Source organism: Mastacembelus armatus, chromosome 11 (genome assembly GCF_900324485.2).
Source record: "Mastacembelus armatus chromosome 11, fMasArm1.2, whole genome shotgun sequence".
In the NCBI taxonomy this organism is placed as follows: domain Eukaryota; kingdom Metazoa; phylum Chordata; class Actinopteri; order Synbranchiformes; family Mastacembelidae; genus Mastacembelus; species Mastacembelus armatus.
The window spans coordinates 19130450-19147082 of NC_046643.1; the positions used below are offsets into that span (position 1 = coordinate 19130450).

General features: G+C 45.3%; 2 protein-coding genes and 1 long non-coding RNA gene across 6 annotated transcripts; 1 reads left to right on the forward strand and 2 right to left on the reverse strand.

Annotated features, from left to right (window-relative positions):
- The first annotated feature begins 649 nt into the window (after positions 1–649).
- zbtb22b (zinc finger and BTB domain containing 22b) lies at positions 650–7155 on the forward strand. Of its 2 annotated transcripts, XR_004463177.1 has the most exons (6): positions 650–875; positions 1704–1931; positions 2366–3100; positions 3247–3525; positions 3832–5141; positions 5535–7155. XR_004463177.1 is itself a non-coding variant. In XM_033325460.1 (5 exons), the coding sequence occupies exons 2-5, from the start codon at positions 1704–1706 to the stop codon at positions 4900–4902; spliced, it is 2313 nt and encodes a 770-aa protein (XP_033181351.1). In that variant the 5' UTR covers positions 650–875; the 3' UTR covers positions 4903–7155. The 2 variants fall into 2 exon arrangements, 1 of the variants encoding a protein (XP_033181351.1); XM_033325460.1 differs by having other exon boundaries at positions 3832–7155.
- LOC113126834 (uncharacterized) lies at positions 7122–7917 on the reverse strand. Its single transcript, XR_003295344.2, has 3 exons — positions 7777–7917; positions 7551–7631; positions 7122–7264 (listed from the first exon to the last, which is right to left on the reverse strand). It is a non-coding gene; the product is annotated as an uncharacterized LOC113126834 (long non-coding RNA).
- Positions 7918–8647: 730 nt separating this feature from the next.
- On the reverse strand, positions 8648–16333 carry daxx (death-domain associated protein). Of its 3 annotated transcripts, XM_026300559.1 has the most exons (12): positions 16242–16323; positions 15987–16116; positions 14719–14980; positions 14110–14550; positions 13426–13557; positions 13229–13345; positions 12825–13056; positions 12486–12655; positions 11913–12081; positions 11180–11708; positions 10890–11025; positions 8648–10737 (listed from the first exon to the last, which is right to left on the reverse strand). In XM_026300559.1, the coding sequence occupies exons 3-12, from the start codon at positions 14953–14955 to the stop codon at positions 10678–10680; spliced, it is 2223 nt and encodes a 740-aa protein (XP_026156344.1). In that variant the 5' UTR covers positions 14956–14980; positions 15987–16116; positions 16242–16323; the 3' UTR covers positions 8648–10677. The 3 variants fall into 3 exon arrangements, with proteins under 3 accessions (XP_026156344.1, XP_026156345.1, XP_026156343.1); XM_026300560.1 differs by lacking the exon at positions 15987–16116 and having other exon boundaries at positions 16242–16333; XM_026300558.2 differs by having other exon boundaries at positions 15987–16324.
- Positions 16334–16633: the final 300 nt, after the last annotated feature.

Here is a 16633-nt window from a genome sequence, read left to right on the forward strand (position 1 = left end):
AGTCGAGCCGCTGCTCCTCCACATCGAGAGGAGTCAGCTGAGGTAGCCCAGGCATCTGTTCCGGGTGCCTCCGGGACGCCTCCCTGGGGAGGTGTTCCGGGTATGTCCCACCGGGAGGCGTCCCGGGGAAGACTCCAGGACACGGTGGAGGGACTATGTCTCCCGGCTGGACTAGGAACGCCTCGGTGCCCCCCCGCAGGAGCTGGAGAAAGTGTCCAGGGAAAAGGAAGTCTGGGCATCCCTCCTTAGGCTACTGGCCTTGTGACCTGGCCCCGGATAAGCAGAAGATGGATGGATTTCCAAGCCCAGAAGAATGACGCCCATTCCCGTCTGTGTTTATGTTGGAGAACTTGCAGCTTTGATTTATTGTTCACCTGTAACAGTAAATTAAATGCAAAGGTGATATAAATATATAATTTATAAAAATAAATGTATTTTCCTGACCAAGATCAGTTTTAATTACTGGATTAAAAATGCACTTTATCAGTCAGTGTCTTTATTTTTAGGGTTTAAATGCCAGAGAAGAAAATTAAGACTAAATTTCCTTTTAACCGTCTTGTAAAAGTGATCATGTGTTTTAAACCAACATTAAGTTGTTTTTTTCTTAATAAACTCTAACTAATAAAGTGACTGTCGCTGTGTTGGGACATGTCTGGTTTATTATTGACTCGATGTATTTTGTGTCGGCCGAGCTCTGCCTCTGTCTGGCTTCCTCTTAAAGGCGACGCGTCTCCGTCTGCAGCTGCGGATCCGACGGGACGAACATTGTAGAAAAATGCTGCTCAGACCCGAGGCCGCGGACGAACCTGCCGGACCCGCTGCCGTCAGCTCGGTCCCAGACCGTCCTACGAGAGGCCGCTGTGGCAACTGAAAGGGTGAGTTGTCTTCGGGCTGCGGCTCCTGGTCGGTGGAGCCGAGCGGAGCCGCTAAGGTTAGCGGGCTAACGACGCGTCTGTGGCGGTGCCGTCAGCGCCTGGAGCCGCAGCAGCTGTTTGTGTCTGAGGCTGAAGACCCTGCAGGGAAAAAACGCCAAAGTCTGTTATTTTGACTCAGCAGCTCCGTCAGCCACAGCTGCTGATGTGGGCAGGTCTGCTCTGAGGACGTTTTCATGGTCTGGGGTTTTATCCTGCTCCACAATCTGAGCTGCTTCAGTGTCGTCTGGGGCTGAGACGGGCTGAGGCAACTCATGTGCTGCACGACATGGAGCTGCAGATGTGCACAGTGTTGTCAGTGCGTTCAAACATGCAGCAGCTTCTTCACGTTCACACTGTAGTTCTTGGCTAATTGGGACTCATTTGCAGTGTATTCTGGGTAACTTTCCTGTTCCTTCAGTATTTGCCATCTCCCTGCTCTCCCACACACACTGTTCATTATACGTACAGCTCTATTAACAACATCCATCATGGAGCTGTTTAAGCTTGAGTCCTGAAGGAGTCCAGATTGACTCCGTGTCCTCCTGTGGAGTAACACCCACCTGTGACAGAGTCCAATGACCTCAGAGCACAGGTGATGAATGTTGGGCATCAGACACATTTAAACTACATCAACCACAAACATCATTTTGGTTGAATCTACTGAATTACTGAGTTTCTCACATAGACCAGGAACAAAGGCCTCAAAGTGCAGACTCACTAAACTAGACAAAGAGATAATTGAATGTACCTGCCAAAGGTGGGACTTATAAAAGTGTTTTTACCGTCCAGATGCAGTCTTTGCCCATGGAGGTTGGCAGCAGCAGCTCAGCGTCCAGCAACACATCTGGCTCAGTGGTGCAGGTGTGTTTCCCCAACGCTCAGGCCTCGGTGCTGGACAGCCTGAACCAACAGAGGGAGGACGGCCGGCTCTGCGACCTCTCCATCCACGTCCAGGGACAGGTGTTCAAAGCCCATCGCTGCGTCCTGGCCGCGTCTTCGCCCTATTTCCATGACCAGGTGGGAGCTGAGTGATGTCAGGTCAATGTGTGGAGGGGTCTTAATCAGACTTTGCTGATCTCGACCTTGTAGAAAACACATGTGGTTTATATTTGAGCAGTTAGTCTGTTGCAGCTGTTACAGGTATGAAGATTAATGAGATATTAACACACATTGAGAATTAAACACCTGGAACAGCTTCACACTGTGTGTCTGTATTTTTTGTTTTTATGCTTTTATTTTTCTGTACTAATCCAATAAAGATCAGTTTGACTGGTCCTCAGATGCAGGATCAGACCCCAGTCACTGGTCTGAGGGACTGGCAGACAGATCTACTGTGGAATAAATCAAGCAGAAGATACTGGCAGCGGGGAGTAGGAGTGGGAGAGGAAGGACAGATCATTATAAGCTGATAAATGTATTGCAGTGATAAACTGTTCTCCTCCCACCTGCAGGTGCTACTGAAGAACATGTCTACAGTCTCCATCCCGGCGGTGATGGACCCGTTGGCGTTTGAGAGCGTGCTGAGCTGCGCCTATACCGGTCAGCTCCGGATGCTGCGCGAGGACATCGTCAACTACCTCACGGTGGGCAGCGTCCTGCAGATGTGGCACATCGTGGACAAATGCACGGAGCTGCTGAGGGAGGGCCGGGCTGCGGCCGGGGGCGGGGGCAGCGGAGGAGGTGGCGTGCAGGATGGAGCGAGTGTTGGAGGAGGTGCTGGGTCGGCAAACCCCGGCTGTAGCAGCAGTAACAGTGATGGTGGCGCAGCTGGTGGTAATGGAGCTGGTGAGGATAGAGCTGGTGGTGAGGGTCAAGCTCAGGTCGTCGGGTCCAACGAGCCCCAGGGGACCCCCCAGCCTCCCAGCCGCCCGTCAGTCAGTGAGAGCCAGTCTCCCAGCAGCACCAACTACTTCAGTCCCCGGGACGGGAGCAGTTTCGGGGGAGGCGGTGTAGCTGCGGCTGGGGCGTCAGTGGATGGAGGCGGGTCTAGCAACACCCCCAGCTACTGCACCCCATCAGGAGGGGAGGAGGCCTTCCTCATCGAGGAAGAGGAGGAAGAGGAGGAGGTGTTGTACCACCAAAGGAAGAGAGGAAGAGTAGTGGGCAGCGGAAGGAGGAAGAAAATGAGCTCAGCGTCAGAGCAGGAAGTGGCGGTCAGCGACAGCTTTGGTGTGTCGTCCTATCAGGTGAGTCTCCATTAGTGTGAGCAGCAGAAAAGCTTTTATTTTGAAATTAAATGAAGCTTTTCATTAAAATGTAACTTTGTTTTAAAATCTTTGTTAGTAAATAAAAAATACAATTGATACAACAACATAACAATCCTTCCTGAAAGGATGGCGTGGAGTCAGCGTTGCCGCCACAGAAGCGTCCCACCTACAGCCAGCCCAGCATCATGCCTCGCAAACAGTGGGTGGTGGTGAAAACCGAACGCACAGAGGACGACGACCTCATCGTGGTGTCTGGGGAGGAGGGAGGAGAAGACGAGGAGGACGAGGATGAGAGGGAGCTGGAGCTGACCAGAGAGAGGGAGAGAAGCGACTTCAACATCTCCAACGTCAGGAGCCTTTCAGCCGAGCTGGGGGGCAGAGCCGAGAGCGACATGGACTCACAGGTGAGCTGGAGGTCACGTTAAAGACGCAGGGCAGAGGTTTTCTGATGGTAGGAGACAAATGAGACATGCCTGGTGAAAACTGGTGCTGTAACTTTTTGATTCTCCTGTAGGGGGCTACAAAGGTGCAGAATTTATTTTGCACAGACCTTTGTTTTAATTTGAAAGGCAGATTCAACATCTTCTGTGCTGTCTGTGCAGAATATGCTTTAAAGTTATATATTTTTTTGGAAGTGATGCAGCAGCTTCAACAAATCGTCTCTGCAGGTAGATCAGATAGTTTATGGCTCCTCCCGTGTCTGTCTGCAGGTGGACTACTGCCAGTCTTCAGAAGACTACCTCAAGTTTGAAGGCAGTTTAATGGACCAGACTTTAGCTCAGCACCTTCATGACAACACAGGTCCAAACCAGACTGCTAACCGTGCAGTTTCAGCTCTGCTGGGCCAGGTTCAGTCCGCAGCCACCGCCCGGGCACAGCTCTTCCCTCTGGACATGCAGGGGAACCAGATCCTGCTGTACAGCCAGGCCTCTGGACTGTCCCTGGACACTGGTGCTCCTCCCCTGGGAATAGCAGGCGGAGTGATCGGGGGAGCCTCTTTCAAAGGTCCCAGTCTGGAGCACGGTGCGGTCCACCTGACGGTGCAGGGCGGTCTGGGGGTCGACGGTATGGACAGTGGGGGGATTGGCGGTGGAAGTGGTAGTGGGGGCAGCAACAGTGGCGCCGGAGGTTCAGGTAAAGTGTTTATGTGCCACTGTGGAAAGACCTTTACTCACAAGAGCATGAGGGACCGGCACATTAACATGCACCTGGACCTGAGGCCCTTCCACTGTCCCGTCTGTGCCAAGAAGTTCAAGATGAAGCATCACCTCACCGAGCACATGAAGACGCACACGGGCCTGAAGCCGTACGACTGCCCCGGCTGTGGGAAGAAGTTCATGTGGCGCGACAGCTTCATGAGGCACCGCTCACACTGCGAGAGGCGCGGCGGGCTGGGAGAGAGCGGGGAAGGCGGGAACAGCAGCGATGCAGGGAGAAGAGGAGGAGGTGAGGATGGGCCAGATTTGATGTCCTCCCCTCATCTCCTCCTGTCTGCAGGTGAGGGAGGGCAGGGTAATATTCTGGGGGGAGGAGGGAGAGGAGGGTCGGTCTCTTCTCCACATCTGTCCAGTGCTGTCCTGTCTCCGCAGCATGGCGGCGTCTCGGCCACAGGAAGTAGCAGCACTAACAGCAGCAACATGGCCGCCACAGGGGTGCTCCTGGGGGTCGTCTCTCAGAGTCAGGGTCAGGGATCTGGGCTCTTTGGAGGTCTAGGCCTGGGTCGAAGTGTGTGTGATGAAGACGTGTGTGAAGTCGGTGCCAACGACAGCAGCGTGACTTAAACCGACACCTTAAGGAAACGGTTGTTTCTGTTCCTGCTGCTGTTTTAGAAAACTCGGGGGGAAGTGCAGTGTGTCCGAAACACTCAGCATTTCATGAAGGAGGGTCGGAATCTGTCAAGAGGGGAGAAGTTTCTGAAATAGACTGATGTTGTTTTAAATTATCTCCAGTTCTCATACCACAAAGACTTGAAGGAAACCTGCCTCCGACAAGTGTCCTCATAACAGTGGACTCTGTCTCAGTGAGTAAGCTATTGTTTTATTAAAGTTTATTTTTCTGGTTCTGTGTCGAGAGGAAACCAAAAACGAAGATGATATCAGTAGAGTAGAAAAATGGCTGTTCTGGACTTTGCTGTGATTTTCTGCAGTATTGTGTAGTAACGTATCACTGTCATATGATTTAAATAAGAAATATCGAATCTGCAAGTGAGAAACTTCAGTTTGTAAATGACTTTTAACAAAAAGTGGAACAAACGAGCGAAGCTGCAGATTTGTGTTTGTCAGCAGCAGTTTTCCTGTGTCCTGTATAACGAGCACTGCCATGATGATCCGGTGCTGCGGTGCCTAAAACCCTCATTGCTCTTCATCGAGGGGAGACTGACATTTACCAACAAGTTTCAACTCTTTGGTTGCAGGAGTCACATTTCCAACATGGTCCATCCCTGCGTCGACATAAACACAAACCGATGAGCTCGTCTCTTCCTCTGTGGAGCTTTAAAAGCAGAAGAGGATCAGTTTACGCAGTTTGGCTGCTCTTACCTGCTTTTACTTTCTTACTTTGTCCTTGTGCTTTGAGCAGAGTATTCATCTATTATTCCTACTGTAAATACACAGAATATATGTGATCGACTCATCACACCTGGAACAAATAGGTTGAAATTCTGATTTACTGGTTTGGATCAGCTGCAAAAAGCGTCTTAACCTCCAGTGAGTCACTTCACAGAGAGCATGAAGGACATGTCAGTGGATGTTCATGGTTTTCCTGTTGAATCTATACAGTGTATAGTGTTTTTACCTCTGGACGGTTGACAAAGTAGATTGTCATTGAGTTACAGACCCAAAGGAAAAGAAAACCTTTTTCAGTCCCTGTTATACCCACAAAGATCTCTAATATTATTTCTCACTTCCCTCTCTCTGGTGAATTATTATTATTGTTATTAGTATTATTCTTATTTTGATTCCACTTTGTCTTTTTTTTCCTCCAATAATTTCCAAAGCATCATCGAGTCGTCCAGGTCCTGAGCTCCCAGGAGTCTGTACATGTTGAGTCTTTGCTGCTGAAGGAGCTGAACTGTTTTCCTCTTGGTTCAGGTTTATCTGCAGTGGTTTTGTCCTTCCTGCTGGTCTGGGTTTGGTCCTGGTGTGAATGTGGTCCCAAAGCAAGAACTAGTTTGAAATAAAGTTTGATTTGAGAGAATCTAAGTTGATAGATTAAAGTAAAGCTGAGTAAAGTCAGATGTTTCCACAACTACCTGAAGAAAACTTTTGTTCTGTGAAAGTCTGTTATATTTCCTGCTCTAATATTATGGGTTGGTAGTTATTTCAAACTGTTAAACATCTGGTATTTCCATCTTTCCATAGTTATGTGTTTCTATATTCAGATTGTTGCACACACACTAACTAATATTTCAGACATAATCAGTGATGCTAATGTTGAAGCTGGTGACAGCAGCCAGTTTTACCTGCTGCTGGATAAATATTTAGGGAGAGACTGAATCACAGATGATATTAGTTATTTCAGGGAGTTCAGGACCTGAAGTTCATTATTGTTTGTCACACAGTGAAACTAAGATGATGCTGAATAAAGACACAGGTCAGTTTGTTTACGATGAACCACACAGAAATGTAACCTCATAGTTTCAGACAAACACCAGGGTCTGGTTGGGTCCTTTGATTCTCTTCTGTATCTGTCCATGTATCATGTCCTGAGACTGTTGCAGCCACAGTATAATGTCAGAACCATGTGATGCATTCAGGGGCCATACTGACTGTGGGCTGACACAACTAGCTTCAGTAGATGTGCTAAGTAGCAGTGGATGGTGGAAAACACACTTTCTGTTTGAATCTTACAGCCAAAATGAAAACATCAAATACATGCAGCTAGAAGTTTTATGGACAGGACTGTCTGTGGTGGAGTAAAGATCATGTGACCTCATAAACATTGTGTGTCTTCAGAGATGTTTCACACAGAGCAGAGAGATGGATCTGGATGTTTTACCTTCTGTGAAGGTTTGGGTGTGTTTCCGCAGGTTAGAGCTCAGTCCAGGTGAAGTGAAGTCCTGCTGGCTTTGTTCAGTGTTTTTAACTCTGCTCCGCAGTGTCTGTGGGTCATTCTGGTCTCACACTGGTTCCTGTGTGTTCACACCTGAGCAGCAACAGAGAAAACACTGGAGGTTTATAGGAGCAGAATGTCTGAGCAACTTTGACCTAAAACATTTGTTCAGTGAGGAGTTAAACACACCAGAGATTAAAGCTTGTAGATCATTTCCATTGAATGTGTGTGAACATGAGCAGGACATGAAGGGAGAGATGTCTAAATATGTCAAATCTGACAGTTTTACTGTTTTCTAACCAAAAGGACAGAATCATTTCTCCTTTTCACGTACGTCAGATTAACCTTGTGCATGAAAACTGACACAGGAAGGTCAAACCTGGATGTTGCTGCTCCGGGGACACCCAGTTCTCTGTGGGACCTTTCTTTTTTCAGTCTTAGTTGACCTCAGTACTGTGCACTGCAAGAATGAACAGTTAATGTAAAATAACTCAGAAGTTGTCATGAAACCTCATAAGCACCTGTTACTGTTGATCTTCTGTTAAATGCAAAAACGAATCCAGTAATCTAAATTTGTTTATCTTGTTTTATAATTAAGTTCTAACCACAGTAAGTCAAGGATTTGTTTATGGGCCCTGTGGTGGTTGAGGCTCTCGGTCCACACTGTCCTGGTCTGACTCTGTTCTCTCACAGCTTCTTCCTCTGAATCCTGGATCAACATTAACATGGTTGAGTCAACAGCTGCATCACATCTGCAGCGAGCGACAGAAGAGCTGCAGACACGTTACTGAAGAGGAATTAAAGATGGATGATCAGTTTAAAGCTGCTGCTGAAAACTAGACCGATTTTTTAAATTTTTTGTACATTCCTCAAACTGTCACATGACTTCTTACCGACTTCTCATTGACCAGTTGATTGTTTAACAGAAAATGAAAGTTGTTAATGAACATTTTTATGTAAATCCTGTGTGGTACTAATAATATAACAAACTACAGTGCATCACTATTCCCTTCTGCCCTGTATCTAAATAATAGATTAATAAATTATTTGGTGCAACTGACTGTCTTTAATCTTCAGCTGGTATTTAATTGGTATTGGTAGTGTCTGTGTGTGTGTGTGCTGGTTCTCACCTGTAGACATGTAGTTTCACATCTAAAACACATTATGCAAAGAATAGCTTTACCAGCACGACTGAAAGGATCAGTCAATAATGTTATTGATTCCACCTGGTTATTTCCTGCTCTGAGAAAATCAAATGAGAAAAAAAACAAACAGTTTGAAATACCTTCACATGTGTGTTGTGTTTCCTGCCAAATGTTGGAAAAGCCTCAGAAACGTCAACAAGACTCTTAAAGTCACTAAGTCTCCTGTGAAACCTGAAAAGTGTTTGGCTTTAGATTCAAAACTTCTGTGGATGGAAATCAGATATACATGAGATTCACGGGTTAAACTGAAAAAGAAAAACTCAACAGAGGGTGTGTATAAGAAAATCTATCATTTATTATCAAAAAGGAAAAGATTCACAGTGGATGATGGATCCGTCCTCTGCATAAACAAGACCCAAGAGACCGTAGACAAGTACAGTCCAGGTCGACCTTTAATAACTGTCAAAAGATCATTTAGCCCAAAATATCTTCACACAAAATGAATAAAAGTAAAATTCAGGAGGAAACAAATATGGACATTGTTTCAAGAGTAAACATTTTCCCTTTTACCAAAAGGCCCAGTTCCAATAATCTCCTTCACATGATGGAGATCTGAAGCACAACAATGTCCAACACTGAGGATAACAACTAAAATGAAACTTGAATTTAAATACGACAGGGAAAACCTTTAACTGTTTACCCAAAAACCAACAGGAGGGCACAGATCAGATAATGCTCTAAATGAATTAGTGTGAATCTGTTCAGGATCTTTATTGATCTCACAGAACTGGTCTGAGCTTTGGACTCAGACTAAACTACTGTCATGATTTGGGCTGAAACTGCGAGGACTAGGTGAGTTAAAGTATCTCAGCACACAGGGACAATTTATCTGAGTCACAGTCTGACTCAACTCTGGGATGCATCAAAGCAGGTACTGAATTTGCTGTGATTTACTGTAAGACACATGAGAAACATCAGGAATAAGGCAGCCAGTATTCAACATTTTCTTACTGTCAACAAATCCCATGAGAAGACTCCAAAACAACATGTTCGTCTCTTTCTAACTTCCCTCCTGTCTGTGACTCTCAGTCCAAACCACTTTAGTTTCAAGCAAAATTACTGAAACAGGAGAAAAAAGTGTATTTGTTAGAGACCAAGCAGCAGAGTGAGACACATTTAGTGCTGTACTGAGGATTTCTAGTAAAACAAAAAAAGGTGTGTTTGGAAAAAGGCTGAGTTCATGATAATTAATAAACATGTGACCCAGTGCAACAGTCGACTCCATTTGGCTGCTTCAGGTCCAGGGTCCTGATACTGTTCAGGCTGGTTCCCTGTCACACTGGGAGCCAGTTTAATGGAGTTCATGACGTTAGCAGCACCTGAGCTTTTCCTGTCATGACGAGTCAAAATGTCTCCAGATAGAAACAGTTCAGTGTTGCTTTTGCTCCTGCTTCTGTGGAATCTGTTGACAGTTAGAAAAATAGAAATGATGCTTCCTCTGTCCGTTAAACATGTGAGTGTTTGGTTTGTCAGACAGAAACAGTAAGTCCCTTAATGAAACCTAAAAACAGTCTGCAGGGGAAAGAAAAGGAAACACTTAAAAAGTCAGTGGCTGCATTATCACTGCTGCAGTCTGCACAGAGTACAAACCACCACACTGCTCGCTCACTCAAAGCATCATAAATAGCAACAGTCAGTAAAATAATGTCATCCAAGAACCACGTCCCCCTGCAGCAGGAAAAACATGACGAAATATAAAAATATAAACTAGCTGGCTAACTAGCTAGAGCTAACGCAGCCCTCGCCAGTGAAGTGTCTGTGAACACAAGACTCCTCGTCCCACTGGACCGTTCATGTTCTCAGGCACTGCTGTCTTACCTAAAGAGCACTAACTAAAGGTCAGGGGTCAATTCAATTGATCTCAATTCCTAAGAAAGAATGTTTAGCTCTGATCAGAGCTGTAAAACACTCCTTTCAGTGCTACACCCATCAGTGTGACTGACCTGTTGCACTGATGGGCAGAAAACAGAGGCCAAGTGTTGCCCACGACAACACGAGCTCAGAGAAAATAACCATCCTATTCTTTGATGCACAGCAGGAGACGCCTCGCAGAAAAAAAATCTCCTCTTTACCGTAAATGGATTTTATTTAAGTCCTTCACAAAGAAATGTACCTTGGCTAATGAAGTGACGTGAGGTACTGAATTCATTACAGCTGTGGAAGCCTGTTTTATATTTTGTAAAAACTTGATACGGGCTGTTTATTTTATATCAGCTCTAAAAATTTCAGGTTCTTCCCACGAGCCAACAGAGAATAAGGTGAAAATGATCCCCAGAAACCGGTACAGTGAGAGGTCAAAGGTCATTCTGAGTCTGACAGGACGATGATCTCATCTGGGTCGCACTGAGTCGCCACATTGACCTGGAGACACAAACAGTGGAGCGTTGAGGAAAACATGCAGAATCTGCTCCTCTAGAAACAGAACTGAAAGTAGAGACTTTGCTGTGATCATTAAACAGACGTTAAACATTAAACAGACTCCGACTCGTCCTGCACCGTCTCTGTTCACGCACCTTGTTTTTCTTGGGAGGCGGCGTCACCTGCGAGCTGCTGACCAGTTCCTGGGTTGGGGTGTCGGCCCGTGTGGACTCTGCCTGCTGTGGAGAACTGCAGCTAAAAACCCCCATGTCCAGAGGAATATCTACCTCACTGAGGTCAGACGAGGGGGGGGGGAGACATGATTAAACAATTTACAGAGCAATGATCAAATCTCGTTACTTCAAGTCTAAATCCTACATGTGAGCCTGGTCAGCTGTTACTGATATTACCATGTTTAAATGCACATACTGTGTCCATGCTGTACCTGTCATGGATGAGCGTGTGCTTTATATTGTGGTCTGTTGATATTTCCTCCCTCTTCCTCTTCTTGCTCCTTGTAGTGGGGGGGCTGGGTGGTGGCGACCTGCCGTTCGCCGTCAGTGTGTCACATTTTTCTATCGTCACTGCTACTGACGTGGACAGCGACCCCCCATTTGCTGCTACTGTGGGGACGCCTGCGGGCTCTTTAGTGACTTGGCTGGTGCGTACGAGTACAACTGAAACCTGATTGGAGGAATCTGCTGATTCCTGTACTCTCTCACCGTTACTGTTAGAGAGCAGCCTCTGGGCCTCAGTCTGCATGGGCTCTGATTGGCTAGGGCTGTCTCTGGGGGACGGGACTTCAGACAGTGGAGAGACCTGGGACTTGCTTTCATCAGAAAGAGGACTGAGTCCACTCATGGTGGTCTCTTCTTCATCATTGTTGCCGCTTCCTTCCTCTCCCGCAGAAGTGCTTCCTGACAGTCCAGCTTGATCCGCCTCGTTACCGTTGACTGCCTCCTCCTCATCGTCGTCTATAGAAAAAGGAAAATGAATGCAATGGAATCTTTTCCTTGTGTCTGGTAACAGTCACTTATGATGCAAGTGTTCGGCTTCATTATTGATTAGTATGAAAGAAGAATGAAGGATCAATCATTTTCTGATTCAGGTTCATTTCATTTTGTTATCAACGTAGTAACGAGACAAATCTTTAAATAACTGACTGACTCATGAAATACCTGGTCCCTCCTGCTGAGTGCTGGCCTGGATCTCCTCCTCTATGTCTGGGTCTGATGAGTTATCTTCCTCATCTTCCTCCTCGTCTTCCTCTTCCTTCTCCTCCTCCTCTTCCTCTACTTTGATTACGCTCACCTCTTTAGATTCCTCTCCTTTTTCTGATGTGTTTCTCTGGACAGAAGAGGTTTGGGCCTCAGACAGACACACCTGCACACTCTAAAGCCATTCAGTACAAGACGCCTGCTGTAAATTAAACCTTTACAAACTACTGAACCTTTATGGTTAATAGTGAGGCCGAAGTTAAAGGTGATGGTGTAATGGACTACATCAAACTGGGAGGTGTGTTGTTTCTCCAATTTACCTGCATGAGTGGGGCAAAATAATAGAAACACCATTCAGTATAATTCAGTCATGTACAAAGACTATGAGCTCAGGAGAAGCTGTATTGGATCATACAGACATTCCCAGTAAAGTGGCCACAGTAAGACCAGACCAGACACCTGCTGCACTAGTTTCAGACTGAAATGTCAAAATAAAAGCATATGAAAGACTGAAGACGCCTTTCGCTCCCTCACCTCTTCCTCCTTGCTGTCTTTGTCCCGCCGTTTTTTCCTCTCCTGCTCCTCCATGTCTTCCTGTTTGACGGCGTACTTGCTGATGACTTCGTCCAGGCGGGAAAGAGCTACTTCTCTGTTCGACCGCAGTTTTCGCATCAGGGTAGTGTCCACTAGAGCCGGGTCTGTGGCTTTAAAGGGGGGAGGAGAACAGTGAGAATAGAGAGGAGCATGGTTGGGAAGAGTAGGGAGGCAGGAGAAGATGGTGGAGAATAATCAAAGGAAAATATGATAGTAAGAACAGAGAGAGGGGGTAGGAAAATGCACTGTGGGGAATTTTAGCGCTGCCTGAAGTCCTACCAGGACTGTAGCTCTCAGTGAGGTGTGAACCGAAGTTGTACACCATGTCAAGGTGACGTCTCTCCTGCATGCGGCTGCCGGTCTCACTGAAGGCCTCCTGAGCGATCTGATTCAGCTGTTTCCTATTCAGACACAGGCTGTAGCGCTCATTAGCACGCAACACCTGCTGCAGGATGTCCTGGTAATCCGGAGGGTTCCTCTGCGCCTCAGGACTGTTAATGAAACGCTCGATCTGATGGGAAGAGCAAATATAGGAACAACCTGGAGTCATTTCTACTTTGTGGAGGGTCAGTCCATGTAAAACTAAAGCTCTGACCCAGATCAGTACTAACAACTATGACAAATGACAAGCACAAGTTTTACCCAGACTATAAAAGTGTTTAAACCAGGAACAGCCAGCTCACCCTCTTGTTGATCTCAGGATAACGGGTGCTGTTGTATGGGATCCTGTGCTCAATGACTCGGCCTGTCAGCGTGCTGCAGCCCTTTAGTTCACACAGCTTTTCATAAATCTTCATCATCTGCAGGAGAAAAGAAGAAGAGGGAGAGGTGAGACATGACCTCCCATTTTTACAGCTTTAATTTGAAACTACAGTCTGACCTTGCGTTTGAGCTTGTGCTCCTGGATGTATGAAGAGTCCTCAGCTCCCAGGTCGTCCAAGCTCAGCTCAGCTTGCTGTAGAGAGCGGATCTCATCGTTGTACATCTTCAGTAGGTTCTCCAGGTATGCTATCTGAGAGAGGTTTAGAACAGACATTAAGAGTGAGCTGTGTTTCCCCTCCCTACACAGACTGATCACATGTTTAGGCAGTCTGTGTTTATTTTAAAAAGCTGTGGTGCACAGATGTGAGGTCAAACAGTGAAGAAGGTTAAAGTTTGATTTTAGGGGAAAACAGATTCCAAAAGAAAAACCTCTGCAAAGTGATAATGCTGATTATATTACAGTAGTAGTAATAGTATAATAGTATAGTATAATAGTATAATACAGTAGTAGTAATAACAACAGTGCAGTTATCAGACTGATCATGATCTGATAAAAATGTCATTATGTCACATTTAAAAACCAAGATGCTAAATTTGCTGCCCAGAGAACTCAACTGAACTCTTTGAACCTTTATACCTAAATCATTACACTTTATTCAATGACTCAGTGAATATTCATTTATTACGTATTTTAAAACTCTTTAATCGTTTTTTATTATTGATACTATTATTTTCCCAAGTAATTTCTACATTCTGCTTTAGAAAAACAAAACCACTTTATAAACAGTGAAGCAACACTAACCTGTTTCCTGGATGCTCTCTTTGCCTTTTTCTCTGCTTCCTGTTCCTGCTCCCTATTGTCCTCCTGCAGCCCTGAGGTGGACGGTTGCTCTTCTTCTGCCTCTACTTTCATCTCATCCATGTTACCTTTAGTCTTCGCTTCACTTTTGGATGTAACAGAGGTAGACTGGGGAGTATTTGATGCAGAGGAAGAAGACAAAGACTCAACCTTAGTGAGGCTCTGCCTCTTCTTGGTGGCATGCTGCCTGAGTACAGTGCACAGTTCATTGATGAAGACAAATGTTTTAGTGCGTTTGGCCTGAGCTTGAGTCAAACATCGTCCCAAGGTGTTCCTGAACTCCACAGAGGACAGGTACTCAGGGGAGGCCTTAGCGTGCTTGGTTTGGAGGAAGGTCAACACCTCAGGGCAGTCCTGAGTGAGAGGAGAGCAGTGCTCCACAAACTGAAGAAGGATGAGACAGTGGAAGTTTGGCAGATACAGGATGAGAAGGGTGAGAAAGAGGCAAAGGGACAGAGGAAGGTCACAGGTCAGAAGAAACAACAACTCATACAGCAATATCATGTGTCCTGTGGATAAACAGTTAGTGAGACTCCTTTAGTCTAAGCTCACCTCAGTGAACAGCTTCTGGTTCTCTGCCTGGAGAACATGTGTGTGCTTCTTTGCTGAGGCAAAAGGTGACTCTGTAATGTGCGTGGGGGACGTCTGCTGAGCTTTGAGCGGTGAGTCATTTTTGGCTTGATGTTCAGAGGGCGAGTTGGAGGCACCACAGGCAGGTTGAGGTTTCTCCACTTCATCATCATCAAGGACTATGATCTTATCCGCCATCGAGGCAGGAGCCACCGCCATCTGAGATGTTGGTTGTTTCTGTTTTCTTTAAATACAAGCAGGAAAAATCTTTGTTTTCACTCCACAAAACAACAACTCATACAAAAACTACACTGAATTATGAGCTTAACACTTCTGGACTCTTCAAAAAAGCGTTTGCAGATACTTTATGTTTTGCACAGGCTGACAAAATATTAATGATTTTATTCTTTAGTATAATCTATTAAAAATACAGAACCTGTCCAAAGAAGGTAAAACCGCTGCAGAATCACTGGGAAGTGTCATCTCTCTCAGATAATGAAATAGTTTAAAAGTCATTTTTATCCATCTATGATCATCATCTACTGGGAGACTTTATTATTTTACCCTCGGGCCTCCAGGGTAAAATATAATAGACAGAGATTTGTTTTGTTCCTAATACAGTTGACACACAAAACAAGTCTTGACCACATTGATCAGCAGCTTCTTATGCTCAGTTTGCACCGAGTACAGCTTGTACTGCTCAGCATCACTGAATACTTGTATTTAGTGTGTATATTTTGGTATTTTGAGTTGTGTTCTGTTTAGGTCTTGTTGGCCACTACTGCACATCAATCTTCCCTTTGAGAGGCAATAAAGAACTGAACTGTTTTTAGTGAAAAAGTGTCTGATCTGAACCAAAAGTTTAATCAGTTTAATTAGATCCAAAGACTTGGAGGGTTAAGGTAAGGGGAAACTACTCCTGAGGCTTGGGATCTAACATGAAACTGATCATTAATGGAAAGCGTGTCCTGCTGTCTCTGGGCCCCATATTAACACACAAACACGGACACACGCTTTAAACGACACCGTGATGTGTGTACTTCATCCAGCGGACAAACAGTAAACAGGAAACAGACCATTTAACATCAGGATTATGTGTCTGAGGCTGAAGACATGAAACCAGCAGGGACAACACAAAACTTGTAAATGACAGTAAACGGGATGACACAGTATCTTGCGTCACATAAGACAACACACTGAGATATAACAGCAAAGACGCCACATGTCGGGACACACTCACACATACCGACCTGTTGTTTACGAGCTGTTTACCGGGACAACAAAGGACGAGAAAGCTTCGCCAGGTCGCATCGTTTAACGTAAATACTGTTGGAGTTAGCTAGCATTAGCATCGAGGAGCTAGTCAGCGCTGAGACTTCGCTAAGTGAGAAAACAACAATATGAAAAGAAAACTCGCATGTTGTTTTATTACACAACCAGCGAGGCAAACAAACACCACACTCTAAACACAATCGGATGTTTAATCCCACAGATTTTCTGTTTACCAAAACAATGCTCGTCAACTTGGCTAGCCGTCGACTCAAGATCGAAAATAGACCCGCTAAAGTCATATCAGCATCGGCGTCTCTGATTGGTTGACACGAGCTGACACGGTCAGTAATATCGTTAGCCATTGGATGACTTGTTTCCTTGATTACTATTAAAAGTACTTTTAAAAAAGCAAAATTAAATAAGTGTTTATATCAACGCAGATTCATATTTACATCGTTTAACTTCACGGTATAATCAAAAACAAAATGTTACATATTGAAAACAGACGTGAAAAGTTATAAAACTCTTGTCAACCCTGACACCTGTTCGTACTTTAAATGTATTTAATAATTGAACTTTGCGTTACATGTCTCATATCATCATAGCATTAAAATAAGTATGCCAG